We start from the raw sequence: 26,667 nt of genomic DNA, 5'->3' as shown, positions 1-26,667 counted from the left end.
TTGAAGAAAAGCTTTCAAGTGTCTTGAGTTCACTAACAGAATTGGTTGCAGAAATCAAAGTTTTTCAGGTGAAATAGTGGGTCTGCTGTAAAACGCTTTCACAGAATCTAATCAGGGCATTTAGACACTCTTTGACTAAATTTTCTGAGTGCAGGGGCCATATTTGTGAAAGCCTACATTTTGCGAATAGGTATTCTTTGTACAAATAACTAAATATGCAACTTTGGAGAGTTCAGGGATGATGTTTATAATCTTCATTGTCAAAATTCTTTCATGGAAGTAACACTTGATTGAAAGCTTCATATATGCCAAGAGTTAGGTGTTTGTAGTCTAGTCACTTCAAGCTGTTTATAGTCAGAAGAATGGTTTTGGGAATTGGCATTTCTTTCCCATGATTCTAAGAAAAGCTGAGGATAGCTAGCTCAGGCTTAGTTATCTGAAAGTTAGGGCAGATGAGTCCACCTCAAGTGTCTGAAATGCTGCATTCAGACAGTAATGTTCATTATTGAGTGCTTGAATCTCAGTGTGACTGCTTTGGAATCTCATGCTCTTTGGAAAAATGAGCATGTTGGCAGGATACCTTTGTTTCAGAATGGTCTTTGCAGACTTTTGACTTATAGTGGTGAATAGAGAGGATTTCTGCTCCTACCGTAATTGGGAGCTATTAACTGCTTTCAGTTTGCTTCAATTACAGGAGCTGGCCTTACAGCCCAAAGATGACATTGTGGACAGAGTTAAAATGGAAGACACTCTGAAAAGGAGGTTTTTCTATGATCAAGCCTTTTCTATTTATGGAGGTACGGCTTTGAAGAAATTTACGTTTTAATCCCTTTAGGCTAATGTTCTCGTCCTTCTAGCTGTGTGAAACGCTGTACTCTTGCAATGTTATATTAATGCAACATAAAAGTGTTTTGTTTTTTTTTTAAGTTGACATCAGACTTTCCTGCTTGTGTCTGTAGGCCCTTCAAAAGTTCTTCCTTCCTAAAGTGTTTCAGTGGGGAGGGAGTTCAAATTTTGTCTTTTGCTTTCTGAACATAAATGAGAGGACTTCAGGATGTGTGTTCCATTCATTACATTGCAGAAGAAGGTTTCTTTGCAAAAGGGTAGAGTGTTTTGGCATTTAAGGGGGTGATCAGCTTATATCCTTGTGACCATTCTATCTCTATCTGAATTTCTCTTGGCACAGTAATGCTCAAAACTGCTGTGAACTTTAGAACCTGTTACCTTAGTGAACTCTGTGGTGCAGGTGAACACACATGGCTCTTAAACCTCCTCACAGAACTGATTTGAGCATCTCAGGAGTGCAGCACAATGCGTGTGTGGTTACTGCTTTTTACCTAAGATGCTGAAATAAAAACTCTGGGTTGTTTTGTTGGATTTTTCTTTTTTTTTTTTTTTTCATCTTTGTGCCTAAATTAGTGATTGGCAGGTATGTGTTATTACTGACAATAACATACTGCTTTGGCCCATTTCTTATCTTTTTTTTATTATTCAGATTCCTCCTTCAGATAGATTGCTCCCACAAAACTCACCACAAAAAAAAAATCCATTGGTGGATGGACTGTGGCTTTTAGAGTTGTTTATTGCAGTTATTTAACAGTTTCAGCTTCTACCACTATCTGATGCCACAGTGTGCTCTGCAGCTGAACTGTACTGTTTACTCAATAAGGCATTGTCTGTCTAGGTGCTTCACAGAGTTTACTTACAGCCTTTATGTCGTGAGTTAAGGGAAGCTGATGCTTCATGCTCAGAAAATGACCTCAGCCTTAAAGCAGCTGACGGAAATGCTGAAAAGGGAGGACATTTCCTCTAAACAATATTGATTCATGCAATCTTACACCTACCACATTTTATTTTTTTTTTTACCTTTTTCTCTCTGCAGGTGTCAGTGGTTTGTATGACTTTGGGCCCGTTGGGTGTGCTTTGAAGAATAACATCATCCAAGCATGGAGACAGCACTTTATTCAGGAAGAGCAAATCCTGGAGATTGACTGTACCATGCTCACACCAGAGCCGGTTCTGAAGTAAGTATGAGTCTTTTGTTCTGCAGCATGTAATTTCTGGTCATAGTTGATTTTTACAGTCTTCTGTAAAATACCCACAGAGATTTTGTGACTGGGTCACCCGATTTCATGCCTTGCTGCAGTGCAAAATAATTAGACTGCAGTGCATAGGTCAGCGTGCGAAGCTGTTGTTCCATAAATCAGGGAGGACAGTGGGACTTGTGTCTGCAAGTCTAATGTCTTGTTGTCACCTAGTAGTTCCACTAGGTAAGAAATTGCCATTTCTTACCTAATTGAATTACTACCTCTTTTCTTACCTAAAATAATTGCCTCTTTCTGAAAGATCAAGAAGACAAAAGGATTATGTGACTTTCCTAAATCTGGGACACCTTGGTTGTAATTTAGGATGGTGGCCAGGTTGCTTGGCCATCCTTCCCTTCTTTGTGGAGGGTTGGCAATATGCAATGTGTTAATTGAGCTCTGAATCCATACGATACTTTGTAGTTCTGGGGATTAAAGCCATCTTTTATCCACAGACCAGGTAGAGGGACTATTGACCAGGTAGAGGGACCGTCTTCCAGAGTGAGAGCATAGTTCAGACTCTGAACCCTTTCACTTCCATGTGCCTCTGCTAACGCTACCCACAGGTTTGTTAAGTATGTCAGGAGCTCTCAAACAGAGAGCCTGAGCTGAGTCAACTGCATTACTTTCTGTGGGTCACAGCATAATGGGCAGCTTTCATGGATCACTGGTGTAAAGTAGTGGCAATCTGTCCACCTGAATTACTGGTTACTCTTCACAACTGCATCTATGTCTTGCTTCAATCACAGTTCAGTTTCTAGAAGCACTAAGAGTCATCTTAATGAGACATTTGAAGATTTTTAGATACATTGATACTTCTCCCAGATCAGATTTTCTGTGGGATGGTACTGCTTAATATGAATCTGTGATCTGAAACAAGAGCAAGCCTGCAGTTTGAGTGTGCAGATTGAAGGACTTCTCTTTGACAATGGTCTGTCCACTGGGATCACATAGTACCCACAGATGTCTAGTGGCAGCTTTCATGTTCCTTTTTTGTGTTGTCTTTTCTAGGACTTCTGGCCATGTAGAAAAGTTTGCTGACTTCATGGTGAAAGATGTGAAAAATGGGGAATGTTTCCGTGCTGATCATCTCTTAAAAGGTTTGGTTTTGTTCCAAGGCTGGGTGGGCTTGGGGATTTCTTGCAGTGGTACAAACATGGGAAAAGAGTGTCTTTCTCAAGAAAGGCCAGATGGTGTAGCCAGTCTTTTATATTTGTGTTTGTAGTTCATTAATCATACCATACCAATGGCCCCCTAAGTTCTCAGTTCCACCCAAATGTTGTGTAATGTCTTCAGCAAGGTACAGCATTTCTAGAAAATAGGTCCCTTTTTATCTTGTGTTATCAGGCCATAAAAGATCACTGTATTTAAGTTGAGGACTGCCTATGTAACAAGGTTCTTGTTCTCTGCCATATTCTAGTCTTGTTTTTCTTGAGTTTCAGTTGCTTTTTGTTCAGAATTGATAAATGATTTAATGATAATATGAAGGGGCAGAGCATGCTTTCCCTATGCAGAAGTTAGTTACAAGGCAGCTGCTGACATTCTTATACTTTGGAATTCAGCTGGCTTTTGGGAACACTAAGTAGACTTCAGGCATTCCTTAGGTTTGCAAAGTCCTAAGACTTCCTTCTGGTTATTGATTAAAATTTGTTAAACAAAGAAAAATCACATGAAGAAAAGGACATGGAACTGTTGGAACAAGTCCAGAGGAGGGCCATGAGGATGATCAGGGGACTGGAGCACCTCCCGTATGAAGACAGGCTGAGAAAGTTGGGGCTGTTCAGCCTGGAGAAGAGAAGGCTGCGTGGAGACCTCATAGCAGCCTTCCAGTATCTGAAGGGGGCTTATAGGGATGCTGGGGAGGGACTCTTCATTAGGGACTGTAGTGATGGGACAATGGGTAACGGGTTAAAACTTAAAACGGGAAGTTTAGATTGGATATAAGGAAGAGATCCTTTACTGTGAGGGTGGTGAAGCACTGGAATGGGTTGCCCAGGGAGGTTGTGAATGCTCCATCCCTGTTGGTGTTCAAGGCCAGGTTGAACAAAGCCTTGGGTGTCATGGTTTTGTGTGAGGTGTCCCTGCTCATGGCAGGGGGGTTGGAACTAGATGATCTTAAGGTCCTTTCCAGCCCTAACTACTCTATGATTCTAAGTAAGAAACCTATTAGAAAACTTTCTCCTGTACAGCTCCATTGTGAAAGGGTTGTTCTGTCCTAGGTTTAAGTGGGTTGTGCTCTCCAGTTTTCTAGCCTTTTCCTTGGAACTTAAGTATGTAGAACAGTCTATATTAGCATAAAGCTGCTTTCATAATATTCAGTTTAATTTTTTGCTTCATTAAAAAAAACACAACCCAGAAGCCCATCTAACTTCTTCCTGCTTTGCACGCTGAACAGCATTAGAAACAAGAGTGTCCTTGTCTCATCTGCAGCCCATCACTGGTGAGCAGCCACCTGCAGCTGCTGTCACTAAAAAGTCTGTGTTTTGCAAATGAAAGTGGGAAGTCTTGGCATTTGTATCTCAGGGAGGATGTTGTGCTTTAAAGTGGGATGCCGTCTAACCTTACTGTACCAACTCAGTATGTGCCTTTGAGTGCATTTGGATAAAATTAGCCTTGCTAGCTCAGGATCAGATGTTGCTTTTAATTTCCAGTCTGTATAGAAAGAAAAGGAGAAAGGGACTACAAAGACAATGTTTGGCTTTAGAGGAAGAAGTATTGGAAAGAAACTAAAGACCTGTTGTTTTCCTTGTGGCACACCTACAGTGAACTGCTGATGAGCCTTGCCCTGAGGACATGAGTGAAATTACCTTGACAGACACTAGTGACAACTGGTAGACATACACTTACACTGGAAGAGCTTCCTGATTTGTCAAGCTTTCAATTGGGGTCAGTGATGGGGTTGCAGTATAAACTCACTACATATGTTTCTTGCTTGCAGCTCACCTGCAAAAGCTTATGTCTGACAAGAAGTGCACAGCAGAGAAAAAGGCAGAAATGGAAAATGTTCTAACACAGGTAGGTGCTTGCATGGGGAGGTGAATGCTTCAGGGATGTGTGTGTAGCAGAGGAAGCGTAATATGCCAAGTCCAGAGGTAGTGTCCCTTCTGTGTCTCTGAAGGTGCTCAGAAGTCTTTACCTCAGAAAGACATTTTGGGCTGTACATGCTCCTAAATACTGAAAACTTGCTCATTAATAAATACTGTAAACTTGCTGGGTAATCACATGTCCTTCCTTCTGCTGTTCTGGAGAGTTATTGCTATCATAATTGTCTCTTGAATGTTGGATTGGTAGGGCCGAACCTCTGTCCTTGGAGATTCACACCCTGGAAAAAGGCCTGTTTCTTCTGAGTACCCCCTTTACCTTTGTAAATCCCTCACTGCAGTATTATGATACAAAGGAAGAGAGATGGATAAGAAGTTTTGTCAGGGTTCTCCTGAATCAGCTTAGCAGTGAATTGCTGTGTTTTAAAGTTGTCTTGGCTTTGAAGCACTTGAGATTTGTCCCTCTGTCTTGAGCACCCCGCACAGCTTTTCCTGTGTTTACCTATGAGAATAGCTGGTGCTCCAGGCTGACATTCCTGAGCAGCTATACAGATATTTGCCTTTTTTTTTTTCTTTGTTTTTAATATTTGTCATCATGACTTCTAGGATAAATGCTTCCAGAATGTTTCCTTCCAGAAAGAGCAACTTATATTTTTCACTGTATCATATTGCTGAGTAGCTGTCATTAGGTTTTCCACACTACAAAACTGAACTTAGACCATCCTTCAGGGGTTTCTCTCTATTAATAAACTCCGTTTGTCTCCTGTCTTGAGTTTTCTCTGATACATAAAAGATTATGACAATTAGTGCTAGAAACAGCTTATTTAATTTTAACTTCGAGTGTTAAATCATTGCTGTACTATTCAGTATAGATCCTTTATGGTACTTAAGTCTAGAAATAACATCTAAATGTATTACGCGAAAGGTTAGTACATAAATGCACAGAACAGTGCCAGAAATCATGGCTGTTGTGTGGTTAGGTTGCAGTTAGATCTGTGATTCTACTACTGCTTGATTCCCATCTTCCAGAAAAAGGGGAAAGTAGGTTGCTGGGATGGGCTGACATTATCCCGCTTGTGAAAGCATCGAAGTCATTATCAAGTTGTTTTCAGAACAAATGGAAAAATCTTTCACTAAGAAGCCCTGTGCTGCAGATTTGCTCTATTCAACTAAAATGCAGAACACCTCTAAAACATAGCTTGAATATTGTATTTCATGCAGCAGCTGAAAGAGAAATGAATGCAGACAAAGCGCTGCAGAAATTTCTGCTTTCTGCTCTTACTGCTCTATTTTATTTTTTTTTCATTCCCAGCACAGTGCTCCTCATGTTTTAGCTGAAACTGTTCAAAAGAAGCTACTGGTGGGTGGTGGTGTAGTCCCCATGACTTTTCTTCTGCTTTACTCCCACTGTTATGCTTGCTGTTTGCATTTCTATCTAGGTTTCCGAGTTCCTGTGGTATGACTGAGTCGTGGACCTGTGTTACTAAAATGGGTTTACAGATGTGCCCTGTGTTCTTCTATTACTGGTTCAAACTTGAAAATTTAGGTTAAAAGGGAATATTTTGGGCAGGTGATTCAGAGCTGTGGATCATGCTAAGCAAAAGAGGAAGAGGACATAATTAATTTGTTATTTTGTCCAGTAATTAAAATAATTCTCCTGTGTTTTGATACTAGTTGGACAATTATGGCCAGCAAGAACTTGCAGATCTCTTTGTGAACTACAATGTGAAATCACCTATCACTGGGAATGACCTGTCCCCTCCTGTTTCTTTCAATCTGATGTTCAAGACCTCCATTGGTCCTGGAGGAAACATGCCTGGGTAGGTACTCATGCTGCTCACACCCTTCCTTTTTCCTAGATCCCTCGGAATAAAAATGAAGTCTCAGCAGGACGGAAATAGGAAATTTCTTCTTGAGTAGCCTTTCCTGCCTTTCAGTCCCAGTCCTCTGGCAGGTTAGCATTCCCTGTGCTCTTGGTGAAAGGCAGGAGAAGCAAGGAGCTGTTGCAGAATCATGAGAATACTTGAAGCAGCCAGATTGTGTAGATCACAGCTGTGCCCTTGGTGGCTGGAGTAGTTTCCATAGAAACAGTTAACACTGGGTCTGCCATTGTCAGTGGCAGTAGGGAACCTGCTTCATTGTACCTGTTTCAAGATGAAGTTACCTAGCAGTGTGATCTAGTGGTAGCATCATTTACTAAGTGTCTATGGTTAGTGTGAGAATGTAGACACTGTTGTCTTGAGTTGGGGTCTTGAAACTAAACTCCCCTGAAGAGTGAAGAATCTGATTCTTGTGTGTGCTTTTCGATGGCATCTGAGATACATGTAGTATGTGATCTCCAGTGTAGTACATGAAATAGTCTGTGTAGGTAGTATTCTCTGTGGAAATCTTAAATCACTGTAAGGGTTGTAAGGGCCTTACACTAAAGCCATTTCACAATTTGTTTAAGAGCAGAGCTGCAGTCGTGGTTTGCCTCCAAAATCCACATTTGTCACAGGTCACTGTATTTTATTCAGACACCTTTTTGCATTCCGTGCTTGCATCTCAGAAGCAGCCAAGTCATCCAGTTTACTTATGGGAGCAGCTATGGAATGCTGTGTTCAGGCTGCAGATGATGCTTGTTTATTTCCCCCCGAAGTCTATTACTTCATTGTTTCATGTCTGGAGTTAAAAGATTTGAAAACAAAAATACTATCTTCAAGCTTTGTAGTAGCTGTGGTTTTGTTTCTCTCACTGTTTCCCGACCCTTTCACCTTCCTGATTTTTAAATCTCCCCCATCTCCTTTTTAGCTATCTGAGGCCAGAAACTGCACAGGGAATATTCCTTAACTTCAAACGTCTTCTGGAGTTTAACCAAGGCAAACTTCCTTTTGCTGCTGCTCAGATTGGAAACTCCTTCAGAAATGAAATATCACCCCGCTCCGGCCTTATCAGAGTGAGGTACTGCAAATTTCCTCTGTTACCTGGGAGCAGGTATCACCTCCATTTTGTTCCAGTGTTTGTATATGAGTGTTTCCCTTTGGTGCCATCTCTCAGAAGGCTCCTGAAAATGTGTCTAGTGAGTCTTGGATTCACAGACGAGCTCATATACATAAGGTTTTAACGACAGAATTCTGTGTAAGCTTGAGAAGTAAGGTCTCTGAAATAGCTGTTGTGTTAAAACCACCTAGATTAAACTCAGTTTTACTACCAAAATCGGGCTTCCATCATAGTCTAAATGAATCATATTAAAGGATATCTTTGTTCTCAACAGGACATGTAGCTTTGCTTATTTAATTACATTCATGTGATTTATTTTAAAACCAAAACCTGGACGCAAAACATGATCGACCTTTCAGCAGTATTTGGTTAAGGATAATGTCTGTGTTTTAACTGAACTGTTCTGAACAGCACTGTAATTTGGAGCAAGAACTCCTGTGCACAGTCAGTGTGGTTCTTCTGTTCACACAGGCAGTATGTGCTGCAAACTTGGTAATTGATTAATATGGTGCCGTAAATGTCACTGAGAGGCCGTGGCCTCATTAGCACTAAGGGAACTCTGGAATTTTCCCAAAGAGTCCTGTTCTCTTTTGCACATCTGGAAATGGGAACTTTTCTCATTGAAATGCATTTGCAGTCAAATATAAATTATATGCTTGTGACACATTTACTGGAGACTGTTATTATACTATCATAGAAAATTACATCCTGATGCCCATGATTTAAAATTAATGATTACCTAGAGCTTTTTTAAAGGTTCTTGGTAACAAGCTAATTCAATGTAAAGTGATTTCAAACAAGAAGACCAAGATTCAATGTATGAGTATAGATATATTAAAGGCAAGTCTTAAACCAGAATGTACACCATTGCTGAATCACTGTTGTCTTCAAGAAATTATCACCTCATCTGGGCTATTTTGGGCATCTCTGATATGCATTAAAGCTACTGAATTAATCAGTGGATTAGTCTCCATTGACCCTGTAGGAAATGTATCCTTCTAATACGGGCATCACAGCAGTCTGGAAAAATTCCAGAGAACTTCTGGAAGCATTTCTGAAGGTGGTGTTGCCTGCTCTGAATCACAGTGGTGATAACTGTGGTCTGGAGATCTCTAGGTGAATTTGTAGAAAGTTTTATTAGGAATTTGAAGATGAAACTTAAGTCCAGTGTTGAGACTGGTTCATGTTCCAGTCTATATACATTGTCTTGGCCCTGGGTTTGCATATGTCTTTACTGACTTGCTTGTGAGAGGCTAAAGCATAATCATTTCTTAGAGGGGCTGTGCTAACATATAACGTATTTAATACATATGTTTGTTTGTGTTTCTGTTAGGGAATTCACCATGGCAGAAATTGAGCACTTTGTGGATCCCAGTGAGAAGAATCATCCCAAGTTTCAGAATGTGGCAGATCTCAACATCCTTCTGTACTCTTCCAAGGCCCAGGTCAGCGGGCAGTCTGCCCATTTAATGCGGCTGGGAGATGCGGTCCAACAGGTAACTATTCTTTTTGCAAGCACATGGAGCTTGCTCTTTTGAAAATGGCTCTGATGGCTAAATTACAAACTGTTGTGTTGGTGCCAGCTGGGACTTGCTCCCAGTTCTCTCCAGTGAATTCAGTGACTGCAATCCAAGCCTAGCCCTTGTTACCAGTAATGAAAGGCTGCAGGTGGTGATGGGATAGGGGTTAGAGGTTAAGCTTCACACTTACCTAGTGGGAGAAGAATAGTAAGGAATACTCTGCCAAAGGCTCAGCAGTGGCTGGGAACCTAACACTCAGCTGCTGACTGCCATCAGTACATGGCTTGCAGGTTGGGGTTTCACTACCTAATTCTTCATGTATGCAAATTATGAGTTGGTTTACCGGCCCTCTCCACCCCGTTCCCCTCAAAATGCCAAAATAAAAAAGAAACACAAAAACAACATCCCCTCCAAAAAAAGCCTAATTTAAAATAAATTAAAAAAAACCCAAAAGAACAAAACAAACAAAAAATCAAACCAGCAATAACAAGAGAGAATACCACTCCTCTGTTATATTGCAGCTGTGAACTGTAGGGTACAATTGTTGTGGAGTCTTGAGTCATAACTGCAGTTCCCATGGACTGTCACAATATCAGTGACTGTGTTGTTGCATACAGCAGGGTATTTTCAAGTAGATTTTTCAGAGATAGTGATGAATCCTTAAGAATTTACTATTCTGTTCAGGCAGAGATAACTGCCAGTGGCAGTAGGTGAATTTGAAAAGATGTAATAATTTCAGGGGATACATATTACTTTATCACAGGCAAGAAGTTCTCTCTGTAACATGTCAGGTTGTCTGCAGAAGTAAAACAAAACATGACTTTGCTTCCTTAGGAATTAATATTTGTTTGGTTTGTTGTTTTTTTTTCTTGCTTTTTCCCTTTCCAGGGTGTGATCAATAACTCTGTTCTGGGTTACTTCATTGGCAGAATCTACCTCTTCCTTACAAAGGTCGGTGTATCCCCTGAGAAGCTGCGCTTCCGACAGCATATGGAGAATGAAATGGCTCATTATGCCTGTGACTGCTGGGATGCAGAGTCCAAAACGTCATATGTAAGTGATAAAGTGAGGCAGCAAGCAGCACTCCCTGTCAGATCTCTTGATAGTTTAGGAAGGGGCTCTGTTATATTTCTTGATTTTAAAAGCTAGGACTGCGAGTGATGTTTCTGTCCAGTCCCACGTTGGTATGAACACGCTTACTGCAGTGGAAATATTCTGAATCCAGGGCTAAGAGGACAGGTCAGCTCCCCGCAGTGAGCTTACACAGTTCATGAACTGTTCACACTTCTTTGTAGGTCCATGATTCAGACCCTTTTGCTGGAGCCTGAAGTTGCCTGGGGGCTTTTCAATGGTTTAATTTTATTTGGAATTAAAAGAAACCAATTCCTGGTGCTTTCCAAAGAGTATAACCCCTGTAATAGCAGTGGAGAAGGATTTGTTTTGCTATAGGTGTTATTGCAAGATAGATTCCTTCCTGCTTGAATGCTTGCTTTTCCTTTCCTATTTCCAAGCTGTGAGAAATGAGTTCACTCCTGCCAGTTCAGACAGCTGGTGCTGGGAGAAAAAATTCCCAAGGATTTTTTATCTTCCTGCTGAGTCCTTAAGGGCTGTTCACACCTTTAGTGATTTGTTTGCAATAAGGAATGTCTTAGAAGGTATGATAACTAGGCTTCATTGATTATGAAGTCATTCCCTTCTTCAAGGGCACTGAATCTACTTTTTCGGTCAAATCTGAGTTAAAAAAGAAAAAGGATATGTATAGGCAGCATATGTTCTTCTGCCTGGTTAGCCTTTCCAAGGGTTCTGGGGTACCTGCAGGTTTCTGAAAATGTCTAGAGAACTCTGGGGGGCCTGGTTCCAGTAAGGGTTGGAAGACTGAAGGGATTTTGCTGAAGTCTGTGGGGCTAGCCTGTGACATTGCAGGGACCCTTACATGGGTGACGCCATCCATGGTCCTGACTGGATTGGTAGCCAAAATGGTAGCATGTTCAGCCCAAAAGTGCCCACACAGGGCACAAAGGTTCAAGTGGTTCAGACAGCCTTATTTATGGCCAGGAAGAATCTTCTACAACCTAGGGGTGAGGTTCTGTGTGGTTGGTGGGCTTTGTGTCAGATTTTTGTTGGGTTGTTCATGCACACTCCCCCCACTTCATCTGAGGAGCTGGAGCAGACTTACTGATAGTGATGTTTCATTACAGCTGTATAGAAGAATAGCAGCCAGTAAAATTCTATCAAACTTAGACTAGAAAACAAATTCCTGCAGCTCAGATGAGTGTTTTGTCTTCATAGATAAAAGATCTGTAGAAATGGCTTCCTCTGAATCTAGATAGCTGACTTCCATAAATGCACAGTCTCTCTTCCCAGCCAGCCCAAAGAAGGCTGGACATGTGTGGGCCACACTATGTAGGTATGACTAATAGACTTGGCAAGCCTTGTCACGGGTCAGGACAACACACACAAAGCAGTATGTCCTGACATACAGCCTAACCCAGAATTGAAGACAGCAATATCAGGGGTAAGACAAAAACACCTCATGAGTTACACTCATGCTTTGGTTTGTCACTCAACACTGACCAAAAATGTTTATAGCAATGTGCAGCACTCAGTAGTAAGTAGTTAACTGCTCTGAATAACTTAAAATCCATTATATAAAGTTAATTATATAAACTTGTATTTTGTGTTTCCTGAGAAGTAGCTGCAGTACCCTAACGGCATAAAAATTCCCCAGTATGTTCTGGAACACCATAATTTTTCAAGCACAGGGATTTCTTCCTTTCACGTACCTTTTCTGATACCCTGCTATATCACCGCAGACTGGAAAACCACACAGTTATCTGACTGCTTGTGTGTCCACGTGACAGAGTGAATGGATGTGTCTTTTCTTATACAGGATTGCCTTTTAGAAAATCCAGGTTTGCTGCAAGTTTTAGAAGGCTTCATCAGTTCCATGTCCATGAATGGTGTTTTGAGATTCCTTGTTGCCATACCTACTGAAATCATAGAATTACAGAATGGTTTGGGTTGGAAGGGACCTTAAGGATCATCTAGTTCTAATTCCCCTACCAGGAAGGGACAACTTCCACTAGACCAGGTTGCTCCAAATCCTGTCCAACTTGGCCAAATGTCAGAAGAAGTACTTCCCTTGCATATGGTCTGTGTCTCATAAGCCAGGCTCTTGGCCATTCTGATGTGGCTGATTGCCTGCTGGCTGTTCCATACTTGCAGAGCACCAGCACCCTGAAGGCATGATGTCTCGGTGCCTATAGCATGTGAGTGATGGAACTATCTGCCCTAGTCCCAGCCCCAAGCTGTTGGCACAGTTGTGTGTTCTGTCAAGCCATGTGGAAAACCTGCCCCTGAACACAGACACTGGTTAGATAACTGATCATTTCCTCTGGAAATGAATGAAATCATTTAAATGAAGGAGCAGTGAGTGAGGCTGCTTACTGTAACAGAGCTAATTATGTAGAAAAAACAGTCGTAGCAGCAGGAGGGCTTAAGGGTGTATAAACATATTTGATGGTTAAGTGAACAAAAATGTGAGTTAGTGAAAGCTTATGATTTTGTTTTTTCAGGGTTGGATTGAGATCGTTGGGTGTGCTGATCGTTCCTGCTATGACCTCTCCTGCCATGCCCGTGCCACCAAAGTTCCTCTTGTAGCTGAGAAGCATCTCAAAGAACCTATATCCTTTCAGAATAAGCCAAATTCTCTTAAAGTGAAAAGTGATTTACCAGTGAGATGTCTTGGAGAGCTGTGTAGCTCTATTTTAAGTTACATCTGTAAATTTAACAGGGAAACCTAGAGCTATGGACCAGCATGACTGCGGGAAGTAACTTTCAAAGAATTGAGCTTGTGGGTGACTTTACTCAGGTCAACAAAGGGGATTTACTATTGTGCTTAGTTTTTTCTAGCTTAATGCTATGCCCTGTTTTCACTGTTCACAGTCTGCTTGTTTGCATGGTTTAAATGTGAAAATAGGATTACTATCCCAGGTTATTCCACATCATTCCATGGTTTTGCTGCTAACTGTACTTGTAAAAACAAATTGCTTTCTTTAAAAATTTGTGACCTTCTGCCCTTCAGGATTTTTTATTATTCCTTTCCTCTCTTGTTGTGAAGTTCCTTAATCCAGTAATGGAGGAGATTTCTTTGTGTTGTGTAGCAATTAGCTTTAACTAGGACCAGAACCAGGCCCTGCTTTCTGTCATCTCAAACTCCTTGACTACCTTGTACAGAACAGTCAACATTGTTCAGTTTGAGGCAAATAAGGGAGCCATTGGCAAAGCTTATAAGAAGGATGCAAAGGTGGTGATGGAATACCTTTCAGTCTGTGATGAGTGTTACGTCACTGAGATGGAGCAACTGCTTAACGAGAAAGGGTGAGCTAGCTGTGTGTGTTTGTTACCCTTCTCTGACACCTCTGTTGAGGATCCCAAAAAAGCTGCTGGATTGATTTGAGTCTCCTGAAACCAGCTTCCTCTTGAGAGCAGGCTGAGTGGATTAGCTGAAATGTTTTAGTGTTGTCCCTTCCACCAAGTCATTGCTTGCCATCCATCAACATATTTCTTGATATACACTTGTAGATGAGTAACCATGGTATTCAAATACTTACTTGTAAGGGAATGAGCTTCTGGATTTAGTAGGATCATCACATAAGAGAGATTCTTCAGGGAAATGAGAAGTGGTTACCTCCTTCCCTGCTCTGGTTTGAGAGTTGACCAGGACTGGCAGATGGTTTTGAGCTTAATTTAAAAATTAATAAATTCTGTGAATGGTGGAACAAAATAGTTTAATGAGAACCAAAACTTACGTGAGTGTTCTCCAGTGTTTAGTGATATGCTTTAGGACCTGTTACAAGCCTTTGGTTTCTTCGGGCAGCAATTCGTAGGTTTTTCTTTCACCTGTCTGTGTGTATTCCTAACACACGTAGGAACAATGTAAGATGTCTCTACAGCTGTTACATTTGACTAAAGCAGGCCAACAACTGTATGTTATGAGAAGGCTAATGGTGCAGTAATGAAAAACTAACTTCATTTCCTGTTTGAAACGGTACAGTGAATACATTCCAGAGTGGTTAATATTTACTTTTTTTTTTTTTTCTCTGAGCTAGGATTTCTTTTACATTTCTATAAATTTGAAAGTGTAGAAGAAATAGCATCACTCAGAACAGGGAGAGAAACTGCTGCAGAAGATGATGATGTGTACACACATCAAAGCCGGAACAAAGTGAACGTAATGCATCCAGAATCCCATTGAAATTATTCAATAGATGAGTTACAAGCAGTATCTCAGGTTTGAATTGATAGTGGACTGGAAATCATACCTGTTGTTTAAATTCAGCATCTAGTTGTAGCTGTATTCAGAGCAAAGCCTTCATCTCATTTAATAGTGGGTCAGAATGCAGGTGATTAGCACACACTTTATTTTTAAATGTGTTTTTTTATATAACACCTATCTGAGTGCTTCAGCAAGGTTACCATTCCTGATTACACATGCTGACTGTGTCAGCATGCTAGACTTGCCTTTTGTATGACCGTGTTTGCATAAATCCACTGGTGGTAGTTTTCCGTTAGCATGGATAATAACAGACGTTTGCTTCCTATAAGTGGATGGGTTAATACAGCCTAAATTCTCCTTAGCAAGGAGTGTGTGCTAGTTGCAAGCTAGCAAGCGGCAAGAAGTAGTATGAAGACCGTACTATCAGAAGCTTTAGAAATAAGCAATAAAATAACTGCTGTATCCTCCCCTTAGTCTGGTGTCTGTGAAAATGCAGGATACCTTCTGACATAGCTCAGTTTTCATGAGAAGTCACTAAACAAGATGTACAGTGTGCAAGCAAGTGCCCATTTTGTGCGTCTCCCTTTTTTCTTTTGGTGTATCTGCTTCATTCTGAGATTATTCCATTTCCCACCTGAGTTTCTGTCAGGCTGTTAACCACAATTAAATTCACTGTGATTATGAAAATGGCTGCTTTTAATGTAAATGTACATTTATTGTTAACAAAGATTTCTTTGAATAGGTATGCCACATGTTTCTTTGGTCTTTGAGGTTTGTTCTGGCTTCTGTTGTCCCACTCTTAAAAGTCAACCAACCAAAGCAGTTAAGGAAATGTAACTTTTTTATTTATTGCTGCAGCTTTTAAGTGACTTCTTTTTCCTTTGCAGGGAATTCACTGTTGAAACTGAAGGGAAAACTTTTAAGTTAACAAAGGACATGGTTACTGTGAAGAGATTTCAGAAAACATTACACGGTAAATTTGTGTCTTTGTTGTTTGATCATTAAAAATACGAGGCAGCTTGGGATACACTTTTAAAGTGAACTTTATTAGCATTGTACCAGGGCACAGGAAAAATGCCATATGTTATTTCCTTGAAATCTGACAATTTAAGAGAGTTGTAAAGCTTTCACACAGCAGTGGCATTTCAGTGACCATTGATGCAGGCCTGTCTGCCTGCTTCTTGCCTGATCTGCTCAGTAACTCATTCAGTAGGCTTCGGGTAGCATATTATTGATGCTGCTTCAGTTGAATATTCTAGGATTTGTAAGGCTCTACGGGGTGCTAAGACCCAGCTGCTGTCGTGATGGAGGAGCTGGGGAAGGTCCACCAGCTTTGGGAACTTCCATCTAAGTCCATTACAGTGCAGCAGCTGGGTTGTGGCAGTCTGTTGGTCAGGCTGTGGGCAGCTCTCTGTGCTCAGAGCTCCTGTTGTCACTTTGCCACCTGGAGCCAGATCTTCTGGCAACTGCCAGCTCATCAGCTTAAAGACCAGGCTCTTTAAGGTGAGAAGTCCAGTCAGTTCCTTTGTTAGTAATCACATCAGCTTTGGTCAGTGACTGCATCTCCATAGAGTTTTTGTCCTCATACGGGAAATGGGGCTAGAAAGGTAACTTGCCATATTGCATGGATTTAGTTCCTCAAATAAGTCTTGTCTTTCCAGCCAGCTCTGTAAGCGCCTCACCCAAGGTCGTTTGGGAAGTCTTTGACAGAGCTGGAGACTGAGGTAGTTTTTTCCCGAGTTCGTACTGTAACTAGTGAATCATCCTGCCCTAGTTTGAGAACATGATAAATGCTCCTAGGATGGAGTAAAGCAACTTACAGCATGTGCAGAATATATTTGTTCTTGCAGCTTCTGAGCCTTTAAGATGTCCAGGTATCTTTAAGTCAGCATGTGCTGCTGCTGTGCAAGGCTTTGCTTTGTCACTTCAAAGAATAAATCAGAGTTGTAACTTGCAGTGATTGTAGTATTGCTGGGCACCAGTACGCAGAATCTCATTGCTGGTTTTCCTTGAAGTTGGTACGTTTGGCGATTTGGCTTCTGTCTGCAAGCAGAAGGCAAAGCTTATAGTTTCCCTCTCTTCTCTTGCAAACTGGTTGCTCAGTGCAAATAAAACAAGACCATCTTCTACTTTGTCCAGCTCTGAGGCCTCCAATATAAGAAGGACGTGGACCTGGTATAGCAAGTCCAAAGGTGGTTTGAGGCCTGGAGCACTTTTTCTATGGAGACAGGCTGAAAGAGTTGGGGTTGTTCAATCTGGAGAAGAGAGGGGTCCAGGGAGACTTTAGAGCAGCTTCCAGTACCCAAAGGGACCAAGAAGAAAGTTGAAGAGTGGCTTTTGGCAAGGGCATGTAGGGGATGGGGCAAAGAGGAATGGCTTTAAATTGAAAGAGGGGAGATTTAGATTAGATTTTAGGAAGAAGTTCTTTACTGTGAGGGTGGTGAGGCCCTGGCACAGGTTGCCCAGAGAGGCTGTGGCTGCCCCATCCCTGGCAGTGCTCAAGGCCATATTGGAGGGGGCTTGGAGCAACCTGGTCTAGTAGAAGGTGACTCTGCCTGTGGCAGAGGGGTTGGAACTTGATGAGCTTTAAGGTCCCTTCCAACCCCAACAATTTTGTGATTCTTTTGGTAGGTAAAGCCTCACCCCAGGTTAGGTACTTAATTGAGAAGGATTGGCTTCCTAGGCACACAGGGTGGGAAGCATGACCCACTTGTGCTGGAGAGATGGATGCTGCCTTTGATTTTCAAAAGCAGCTAATGCCTGTAACTGTTGTTTCTTCCACATTATCTATCTGAGTTTTTTCTAAAAAGCTGCCCTGAGTAAGGCAGCTGTCCATTGAGCTCCTTTCATACACAGAAGAGAGGAAGAGGAAGAAGCCTCTTTGACAGATACATGCCAAGTACTGGAGAGAATGATGGGTATATAACAGCACAGCACATTACATCTTCTGAGAATTTTCTGCAAACACTAAATAGTTGATCCTTATTCTTTCTCACTCTTGTGATACGTTGCAGACTGATTGAGAATAGGGCAGTTAGCAGCACTGAAGCAGGCAGAAAAACGACTCAAGAATACAGAGGGAGTCTTTGTAATTTGAGTTTTATCTAAAGCTCCACAGTTCTCTACTCAGACTCCTGGATACTGAGGCTATGTCTGTACATTAAACCAAAGTGGGCCAGGGATGTAGCATTACCCTGCCATTATGCAGGCTGTTTAATTGCTGTCATATTCCTTGGAACACTTTTGGTCTATGCCAAAGAGCACGCTTCGAGACAATGCCTGGACCTAGTTTGTGGTGTGGTGTGGAGCAAGCAGCTGTTCTAGTGAACAGTTTAGATGAGGCTTCACTGTTGTGAAGTGGAAGAGGGTTTCTGAGCATGTATGGAAGTTCTGCAGTGTTGTTTGCTCTCAGTGCCAGAGAAGGGGCCTTGACTTGTATTCTACAGCCTAAATACATTCTGTACATGGACTATGTCCAAACCTCTACTTCAGGTATTTGCATTTAGAAGGGAAACGCTTAACCTTTTAATTCCACGTGAATGGAATATTTATGTAATCGGAGCTTGTGAGCACAAAGGCAGCTTCAGTAAACACCTATTTCTTTTTTTTTTTTTTGCATGTGTGTGTGTATAAATTCCTTTTAAATGATGACGTGCATTCTTTTGTGTTCCAGTGGAAGAAATCATCCCAAATGTAATTGAACCCTCATTTGGTATTGGGAGGATCATGTACACCGTGTTTGAACACACCTTCCACATCCGGGAAGGAGACGAGCAGAGAACGGTGAGCTTTACTATGGCTGGGCCTCAGTTTAACTGGCTGCAGGCATTTGCCTTTCCCTAACATCCAGGGGCAGGGCTGAAATAGGACTGCACAATACACAGTAGAGAGGGGAAGACCCAGGTGGGCTGTTGAATTGCTGGTTTTGCCTGCGTACGTGTCATTCGTACATGCGTGCTGAGAACATTCTGGGGCTGCATGTGAATGAGGCTCTCGCTGTACTACTGGCAGGAGGGTGAGAAATTCCTCCTTCTGGATTCACACTTGGCAGTGTCCCATGGCTCAGAGAAAGGCATCTCTTCTGTGTTGTATTTCCTTTTTCTCTGTTGCTTTTCCTGGAACCACAGCTCTGCAGCAAGACAGACAATAGACTGATTGTTTCCTCAGTCCCCCAATGAAATTTAACCTTCTCTGATTCTGGACACCCCTAAAATCTTGGCCTGAACTTTGTTGTGGCAGTGGCCAGAAGGAATTTTGTGTTACATACAGAGTACAGCCTGTTCCAGCCAGTGCCCACACTGTCATGTTCTGCACCATTGCTGCTGGTCCATGGGAAGCTGGCTGTAAACTTGATGCTGGTTCCTGTTTGTTGTTTCTGGCTGCTAGACTGTGTTTATTGAAAAGAAAAATAATGATGCTCCTTAGCATTTCTGGTTACCGCAGGATGTGATACAGTTATGAGTGGAGGGAACAGGATTCAGGAGCCCAGAGTTGGGACACAGTTGACTTTCTATCACAAAATGCTTATGAAATCTATACCAGACTTCCTTCTAGTAGCCATTTGCTTTCTGCATAGCCTGGGCACCTCTCTATTGTGGTGCATCTCAGTTCATTGCTTCTGTACCCTTACAGGCCTTGCTGATTGCCAGGAAAGATTTCCAGTTCCCCCTACCTCCCTTTTTTGCACATTTATCTGAGGGTGTCTGTGGAGGGTTCTGAAAACCTTTGAGCTGCGTATGCTCCATGTGTTTGGGGTTTCTCTGGGAATCTTACAGCGAGTTTGGCTTAGACTGTGCGTAAGACTAGTTCTCCTGGGAAGTCCCTTCTACGCTTCATTTTCCTGTAATTCAAGTGAGGTTCACTTACTTCAGGCAGTGTTCTGGTAGGCCTCTTCAGGTGGAAGATAATGTTTAGCTCTATGGAGGGAAGGGGGAATGGAGCACAGCCGGAGAAAATGAGTCTTTCTTCAGTGGTGTTGGTGTGCTACTGCCCTAATGTCTTATATAAGGCCAGTGACTCCCCTGGATCAGTCACCCTTCCTCCAGCCTCAGAGCATATTCTTAGCTCTTAAGAATCTGGTCTAACCATTAAACTTGTATTAATTTCTGCTTTTCCTTTTTTCCTTAGTTCTTCAGCTTCCCAGCTGTTGTAGCACCTTTCAAGTGCTCCGTTCTTCCTCTAAGCCAGAATCAGGAATTCATGCCTTTTGTCAAGGACTTATGTAAGTGTACTGAGCACTGTGGGCCTGATGGGGATGCACGCTGTGAAGAAAGGTTTCTTCTCAGTGCTATAGGAAGAAAATGGCATTGGGATCCCCTGGCTCTCACTAAACAAAGCAGCTGAGTTTGTTGTTATCAGTCAGCCTTGGGTATCCATCAATCTCTTCAGTCTAGTCTCAAAAACCCCAGTTCCCTGCCTTTCCCCATGTTGGTTTGCAGTGTAAAAGACTTTTTTTCCTTCTGTGTCATAAAGAAATCTTTCCCGCTGCTTAGGAGAAGCTGTCAGAAGGGGGGGTGGGGTGGGGTAATTTTTTGGTTCCTTTTCTCTTTTTGGGAGGGGGGAGGTGAGGACAATTGTTTGGGTTTTTTTGATTAAAGTTTTTTTTCTTTGTTCTTGTTGGCCAACTAATTTACTGAGCCAGTCCCAGAGCTGTTGAGCCTCCAAGCATCCAAAATGCCCAGTGGTACCATCTGAAAGTGCATGTCTGAAGGACAGGAACATAGGCTGTATGTCAGGCAGTGTCTTTTGCTGTTGGCATCAGTTCTGCTTGGAACCTCACTTCCCCATGCTGGATATGCCATGTGTGTGGCTGGCAAGTTTTTGAGTTAAAGCAGAGTCATGGGACTGTAATGACAGGTTGAAGTCATTAAGAAGTCAATGGCTTTGCTCTTTGGGTGAGGGTTGCATGATCCAGTGAGAGTAACGGGGTACCTATGTGGTGGGCTTGAGCTTGTAGTCTTGTCAGGGACTGGAGCACTGGATCTTTTGTCAAAATAAAATTGAGAGTCTGGTGCTGCTCAAAACCAGGATGCAGGTGCCTCACTTCAGGGTGTGCCATGCGAATATATATGGGAGGCCTCTGCTAGGATTGTGTTGCCTGCTGAGTATGTAACAAGCCCTTGTGGTCCCCCCTTTTCTGCTTTTTGCAGCTGAAGCTCTCACTAGGAATGGCATCTCTCACAAGGTGGATGATTCCTCTGGATCCATTGGCCGGCGCTATGCCAGGACTGACGAGATTGGTGTGGCCTTCGGGATCACGATCGACTTCGACACTGTTAATCGGACACCTCACACTGCCACCCTGAGGGACCGCGACTCAATGCGCCAGATCCGAGCCGAGGTAAAGGGCAGGCAAATGAGTTTGGCTGCTGATGAAGCTGAGCCTGATTCATACGGGCTAGGGGAGAGCATTAACTGCTATTTCTGACCCAGCAGTGGCTCTGGTGTATGCGGGAGCTGTCTCCAGCTCTCGCAGGCAATTTAGCTATTCTGAGAAATCCCCAGGGAAGAGAGATGCTGGCCCTGCTGCTGAAGTGAGAAGAGGCTTTTGTTTTTCTTGGATACAGAGGTGTTGATCTTACTTGAAAGCCATGCCTTGTGCAGTGCCTTGTGTTGATTGCACTGCTTTTCGGAGTGCCTCCTACCAAGTGAAGACTGCTGAGTAAATGCACAGGTTGTGTCTGGCTTTCAAAGGCAGAGCTCTGAATCCACAGACACCAAAAGGCAGGAGATTTTTGACTGCTTCAGGCTGGCTGGCTGGCAGAGCATGGCTCAGACATAGCTCCTTAAAGCTTTTGCTTCCTGTCAGTGTTGCTTATGCAGCATCAGAGAAGCTGGTGAACCACTGCCCAAAAGCCATGCTGGCCCTAAGCATGCTCTGCTAGTAGGGCCATAATAGAGACTGGAATAGCAAACCTTCCTATGGTGGTTAGTGCCCGTCTGCAAAGATGAGATGTAGCTTCACTCTGTACATAAGCACTGGTGCCGTATTGCTGGGGCTGCTGAGCCAGCTGTGGATTTGATTCAGTGTGACAGATAGTGCCCATTCCTCAGGGCAGCCAGCTGTGTCTGTCACCTGGATGACGTCTCACTGCTGAGCAGCAGAGACTAAACTTTGTTATCCTAAAATTTCTGCATGTTTTCTCGTTTTGCCTAGCTGATCCTTCACACCATGACAGTGTGCTGTGAGGAGCAAAGAAAAGGCAGCTGGTGTTTGTGCTGGTCTAGTAAATAGGGCCAGCTAAATCCTGGCTTACAGCATCCTTTGGATGTGTGTGAGGTTTTCTTTCACTTCCAAAACTGTAACATAACACTACCAGGTATGAACCTTGTTGTGGTCTACGAGAATGACAGCTGCATTTCCCTCAGGGGACATCTCAGTCTGCTGAGATGACACAGAGTAATTGAAGATCTCCTCCTAGTTAATGGTTTTTCTCCCCAAAAATGATCTTGTAGGAAGATACCTTGCACATGTTCTGTTACTGATGTAAAAATTACCCATGTTCTCCAAGCATCCAACAGAGCAGCTTTATTCCAGTGACTTATTTGTGTTTCATACATCTTTGTGATTTTGCCTGCAGATTTCTGAGCTTCCTGCCATCATTCGTGACCTGGCCAATGGTTATCTGACTTGGGCTGATGTTGAGGCAAAGTATCCACAATTTGAGGGACAAGAGACTGGCAAAAAGGACACAATAGAGGAATAAAGAAAAGGACCTGAAGTAAAATCCTGTCAAATGTCCACTTTTTACTGTTTATGTTAATATGAAATAAACTTATAATGTATTATTCAAAGCTGCATTGTTTGTGCACACAGGGACTATTTGTTTGGTTTTTTCCGCAATTGCTGCCCGAATTTAACTTTAAAAACAGAAAGAATTGCAGTCCAAGGTGTTACAAATAAAAACACCATTAATATGCCTGCTTCTCTGTGTTCATGCAGCTTTGTGCTTTCTTCAGTAATGTCTGGGGGTTTTGGCTTTTTTTTTTTATTTTCCTCCTCATTTTTTTCCTTTTCCTGCTTAGCGCTTTTGGTATTTCAGGTTTGTGACAGCCCCTCAAGAAGCGAGGGACCATACATCCTTCCATCTGGATTCACATCACCTCGGCCTCTCATGCAGGATGGAACTAGTCCTGTTTCTGCCACCACCATGTGGCTGCAGGGGCAGCTGAGCATGAAATCATTGCACTGACCAAGTCTTCTGTATGTTTGCAGGAGCTCTCTTTAAAGCATGAGTGCAGGCAATTCTGGGCAGTGAAATCAAATGGTGACTTGAGAGCTGTAGTCAGAATCATCAAATCACAGAATGTTTTGGATTGGAACGGACCTTAAAGCTCATCCAGTTCCAACCCCTCAGCTATGGGCAGGGACACCTTCCACTAGACTAGATTGCTCAAAGCCCCATCCAACCTGGCCTTGAGTTAAACTGCACTTTTATGAGTCTGTCTTATGCTTCAAAGAGGTGTCTGCCCTGAAGCAAGGCAAAAGCACCAGGTCTTTCTTCTGTCTGGGCTGCTTAAAGTAATCTTAATGGTGGAGATGCACACCTGTGGATCCCTGCTGGGAGGCTTTTCTAGCCTCAGTTTCCCCTGTGCTGTTTTGAGTGGGGGTTATCATCTTTGGCAAATACTCCAAGATACACAGAACTAAAGTAATAAATTAAACCTGGTAAGAAGGACTAGGCAAGCTAAGGGGCCTATGTGCCGGGCACTGTACAAACCAGCATGCAGAGAGAGGGGTATATGGAAGGGCTTTCCAAAACAGTACTTTGGGGTGTCCTTGTTTTGTAGGATCCAAGCGTACTCTGAAATTATTTGGGTTTTGAGCTGCATTGGAGGCCCTTCCTGCCCCTAAGAAAGTGTCAGACCCTGGCCCTGCCAGCCATTCTTGTCTCTCACTGCCGCTTTTTGAGCAGTGGCTGGAAAGCCAGGTCAACTACATTCATCTTCCCAGCCCTTGCTGCTACTTGTGCTTGAAAAAGGCAATTAAGCACCCACACACTGCCAACAAATGTAGCAGTACTATATCTGTCATGTAAGAATGGATGAAGTTTGCAGCAGTGAGTGGGAAACCATCACCAGGGAGCTAATTAACCAGCAAATTGTGTCTTGGCTTCAGAGAGGAGTGTTAGAACAGGATGCAGGTAAGCCCTGCATGAGGTTTGTAGTTAAAGGCCTTGTTATTTAAAATGCAAACAAGCCCTGGAACCAGCTGCACTATGTTAAATCCTTTCAGGTGGAGACTGACCGATGCCAGCCACAAGCGAGGCGCTCCTGCCATTGCAGAGGGCAAGTTAGAGGTGGAATCTGCTGCCTGACCAGATGGATGCTACTTGTGGCTGCCCTAGCCCTGGGCAGCATCCCTGGGCAGCTGCTCACCCCCTTCTTAGCTCACACCACACGTTGCTGTGAGATGTAGCCAGCTGAACATGCCTGTCCTCGTCCTGACTAATCTGTACGTGCTGTGCAGAAAGGTGTTTGCTCACCTGCATTTCAAGCAAACAAAAAGGCTGGTACATGTCTGAGGACATGATTCAAAATCTGAGGGCAGTCCTCCCTAGCAAAGGGCAGGTCTTACCTGCTGCTCCAGCAATGCAAAGCAGCAATTTCCCAGGCTTTTACAGGTGTCTGTTGCTCTGTGGGACAAGTTGTTACAGCAACTCAAGTATGAAAATAAGGATTCCTGCTCCTCTCCTAGGTCAGTAATTCCTATTTCTGAGCTGTGGTTTCTTCCAGTGTTAGGCAACAATAGCAGTGTAAAAAAGCTGACTATACGTGTGGATATTTGCTGCCCTGTCACCAACTGCAGCTGGTCCTGTCTGAGGTCCCACAGCAGTGTATGCTCATCCAGCAGGTAATTCCCAATTGTATCATTCACCGAAGACATAAGAAATGGGCAGAGGTTTCATTCCCCTCTTCGCTGACTGTGCCCCCTCCCTCTGATCGGGGGCTCCTCAGTAATTTTTTACCATCAGCTAGTAGCTACTGAATAATTGGGTGCTGTGACTTTGATTACCGCTTATCATTCAAGGAACAATCTTCAAACTACTTTAAGGGGTTTCCTCAAAGGGGAAAAAACAGCTCAGAAGAGACTACCTAATACCATTCTGCTTAAATGCACTCTGGGAGGGCTCTGCCCTTTTTGGTTGCTGGTGCTCAGACAAGGACCTGAGCAGAGTGACTGTGGTGAGACACTGGCACAGGTTGCCCAGGGACGCTGTGGCTGCCCCATCCCTAGCAGTGTTCAAGGCCATGTTGGAGCAACCTGGTCTAGGGGAAGGTGTTCCTGCCCGTGGCAGGGGGTTGGAACTGGATGAGCTTTAAGGTCCTTTCCAATCCAGACCATTCTGTGATTGCATGATTCAGCGAGCAGCACCCAGAAGAGGGTGCTGTCAGGCAGGAAATCGCAGTCGTAAGGAAGCTATGCACTGAAACCGTATGTATTAATTTTAAGCCTTGCTGATATTTCAGTTGTGCTGCAGCCCTGGACCTCTAGCACTGCACTGCTCTAATGCTCTTTGTTAATTCGATGACTGAAAGATGCTGTTGCAGCCTAGATTTTAATGCAAGTGAGGCAACAATCCTAAGAAAGTCTTCAAAATGTAGTTCACAGTAATTCATCTTTAGGGGAGTGCACAGCTGGTGTGTAAGAGTGGAGTTTGGATTCCCCTGACAAGACCTTATGGAGTTGTGGGGACCCACCTATTAAATGCAATTATATACAGCATGGATGGTTGCACCCTCTGGGTAGCCCCTGCGACTGGTGGAGTCTAGGGTATGATTTGTCTCAGTCATAAATTGGCACTGCAAACAGACATCAGGAGAACACTGGGTTTTGCTCCGCTGATGGAGGGGATGTTGGGAAAGGTAGGCCACCCAACGCCTGAAGGTAGTGACATGAACCTTACCTAGTCTGTCCATTGCAAAAATCCCCCCCGATAACAAAAAACCCTGAAGGTGACAGGCCTGGCCTAGCAAAGACAGCTCCAACAGATGTACTTTGGAAATTCAGCTCAAAGCTTTTTGATTCCTATCTTTTCTGTGACCTGCAATTCACCTTCTGAGCCAGATAGGCAGAGTTTAGTATTTATAAGCGAGGGCTGCTGAACCTCCATCTAACTCCACATCCCTCTGCCACACTCATTTCCATGTTCCTATCTGAGCTGATCATGTAACACTCTGCTTTGTGCTGTAATCTGCAGCTATCTCCCCTGCAAGGGGATGGGAAAACATTGCTTGTTCATTTTATAAAGCTACAAAAACCGAGAAGCACTGGCAATGCTCATGGGCCTTTTTAAAGTAGTATCTCAGCTTGCATTGTTGGGGCTCTAGCTGTGGGTTCAGGCACTATTTAGGATCACCCCCACTTTAAGGAAGTGTGTGAAGATTTTCTTTTCTAGTACAAGAACTGGTGAATAATTGATAAAATTAGCAGGTGACGGCTTTGAAATAGGTCCTCAGAGGAAAGATCACAGGGTATTTGTGCTGTTCTTCCTCTCTTTGCTTTGCATCTCCTGGTTGCTGTTGGCTGGTCTGTGAGGACTTGGAGGTATGGGAAGAGCCAGAGTCAGAATCACTTGTATTCCTAACGGTCAGCACACAAATCAACCCACACAAGCTAAATCCATCTATGCCAGCCTTTAACGGGGAGTGCTAAGGGCAGCATTTAAACCAGTTGATCTGTAACAGTGTTATACAGCTGCTGCTTCAGACCAGGCCTCTATGTCTTCATGTATAAATTGATGAGAAATGCAGCTGCTTTGCAG

General features: G+C 43.0%; 1 protein-coding gene across 1 annotated transcript in view; it reads left to right on the top strand.

Moving 5' to 3' along the window:
• The window catches only part of GARS1 (glycyl-tRNA synthetase 1), a 29,227-nt gene extending 6,407 nt beyond the window's left edge, over nt 1-22,820 (top strand). The window contains exons 3-17 of the mRNA XM_061354789.1: nt 695-797; nt 1,883-2,024; nt 3,096-3,184; nt 5,023-5,099; nt 6,800-6,945; nt 7,916-8,065; nt 9,438-9,600; nt 10,513-10,677; nt 13,200-13,312; nt 13,864-14,004; nt 15,790-15,875; nt 18,576-18,685; nt 20,030-20,123; nt 21,052-21,242; nt 22,483-22,820. Of these exons, the coding sequence (XP_061210773.1) occupies nt 695-797; nt 1,883-2,024; nt 3,096-3,184; nt 5,023-5,099; nt 6,800-6,945; nt 7,916-8,065; nt 9,438-9,600; nt 10,513-10,677; nt 13,200-13,312; nt 13,864-14,004; nt 15,790-15,875; nt 18,576-18,685; nt 20,030-20,123; nt 21,052-21,242; nt 22,483-22,608 (1,896 nt within the window). The 3' untranslated portion in view covers nt 22,609-22,820. The remainder of the gene's footprint in view (nt 1-694; nt 798-1,882; nt 2,025-3,095; nt 3,185-5,022; nt 5,100-6,799; nt 6,946-7,915; nt 8,066-9,437; nt 9,601-10,512; nt 10,678-13,199; nt 13,313-13,863; nt 14,005-15,789; nt 15,876-18,575; nt 18,686-20,029; nt 20,124-21,051; nt 21,243-22,482) is intronic.
• Nucleotides 22,821-26,667: the final 3,847 nt, after the last annotated feature.

The sequence above is a fragment of the Neopsephotus bourkii genome, unplaced genomic scaffold (genome assembly GCF_033783945.1).
Source record: "Neopsephotus bourkii isolate Nb327-2 ecotype Australia unplaced genomic scaffold, CSIRO-AGI_Nbou_v1 NB_745, whole genome shotgun sequence".
In the NCBI taxonomy this organism is placed as follows: Eukaryota; Metazoa; Chordata; class Aves; order Psittaciformes; family Psittacidae; genus Neopsephotus; species Neopsephotus bourkii.
Note: the sequence above shows the minus strand (reverse complement) of the source record. Positions and strands in the feature narration are given on the sequence as shown.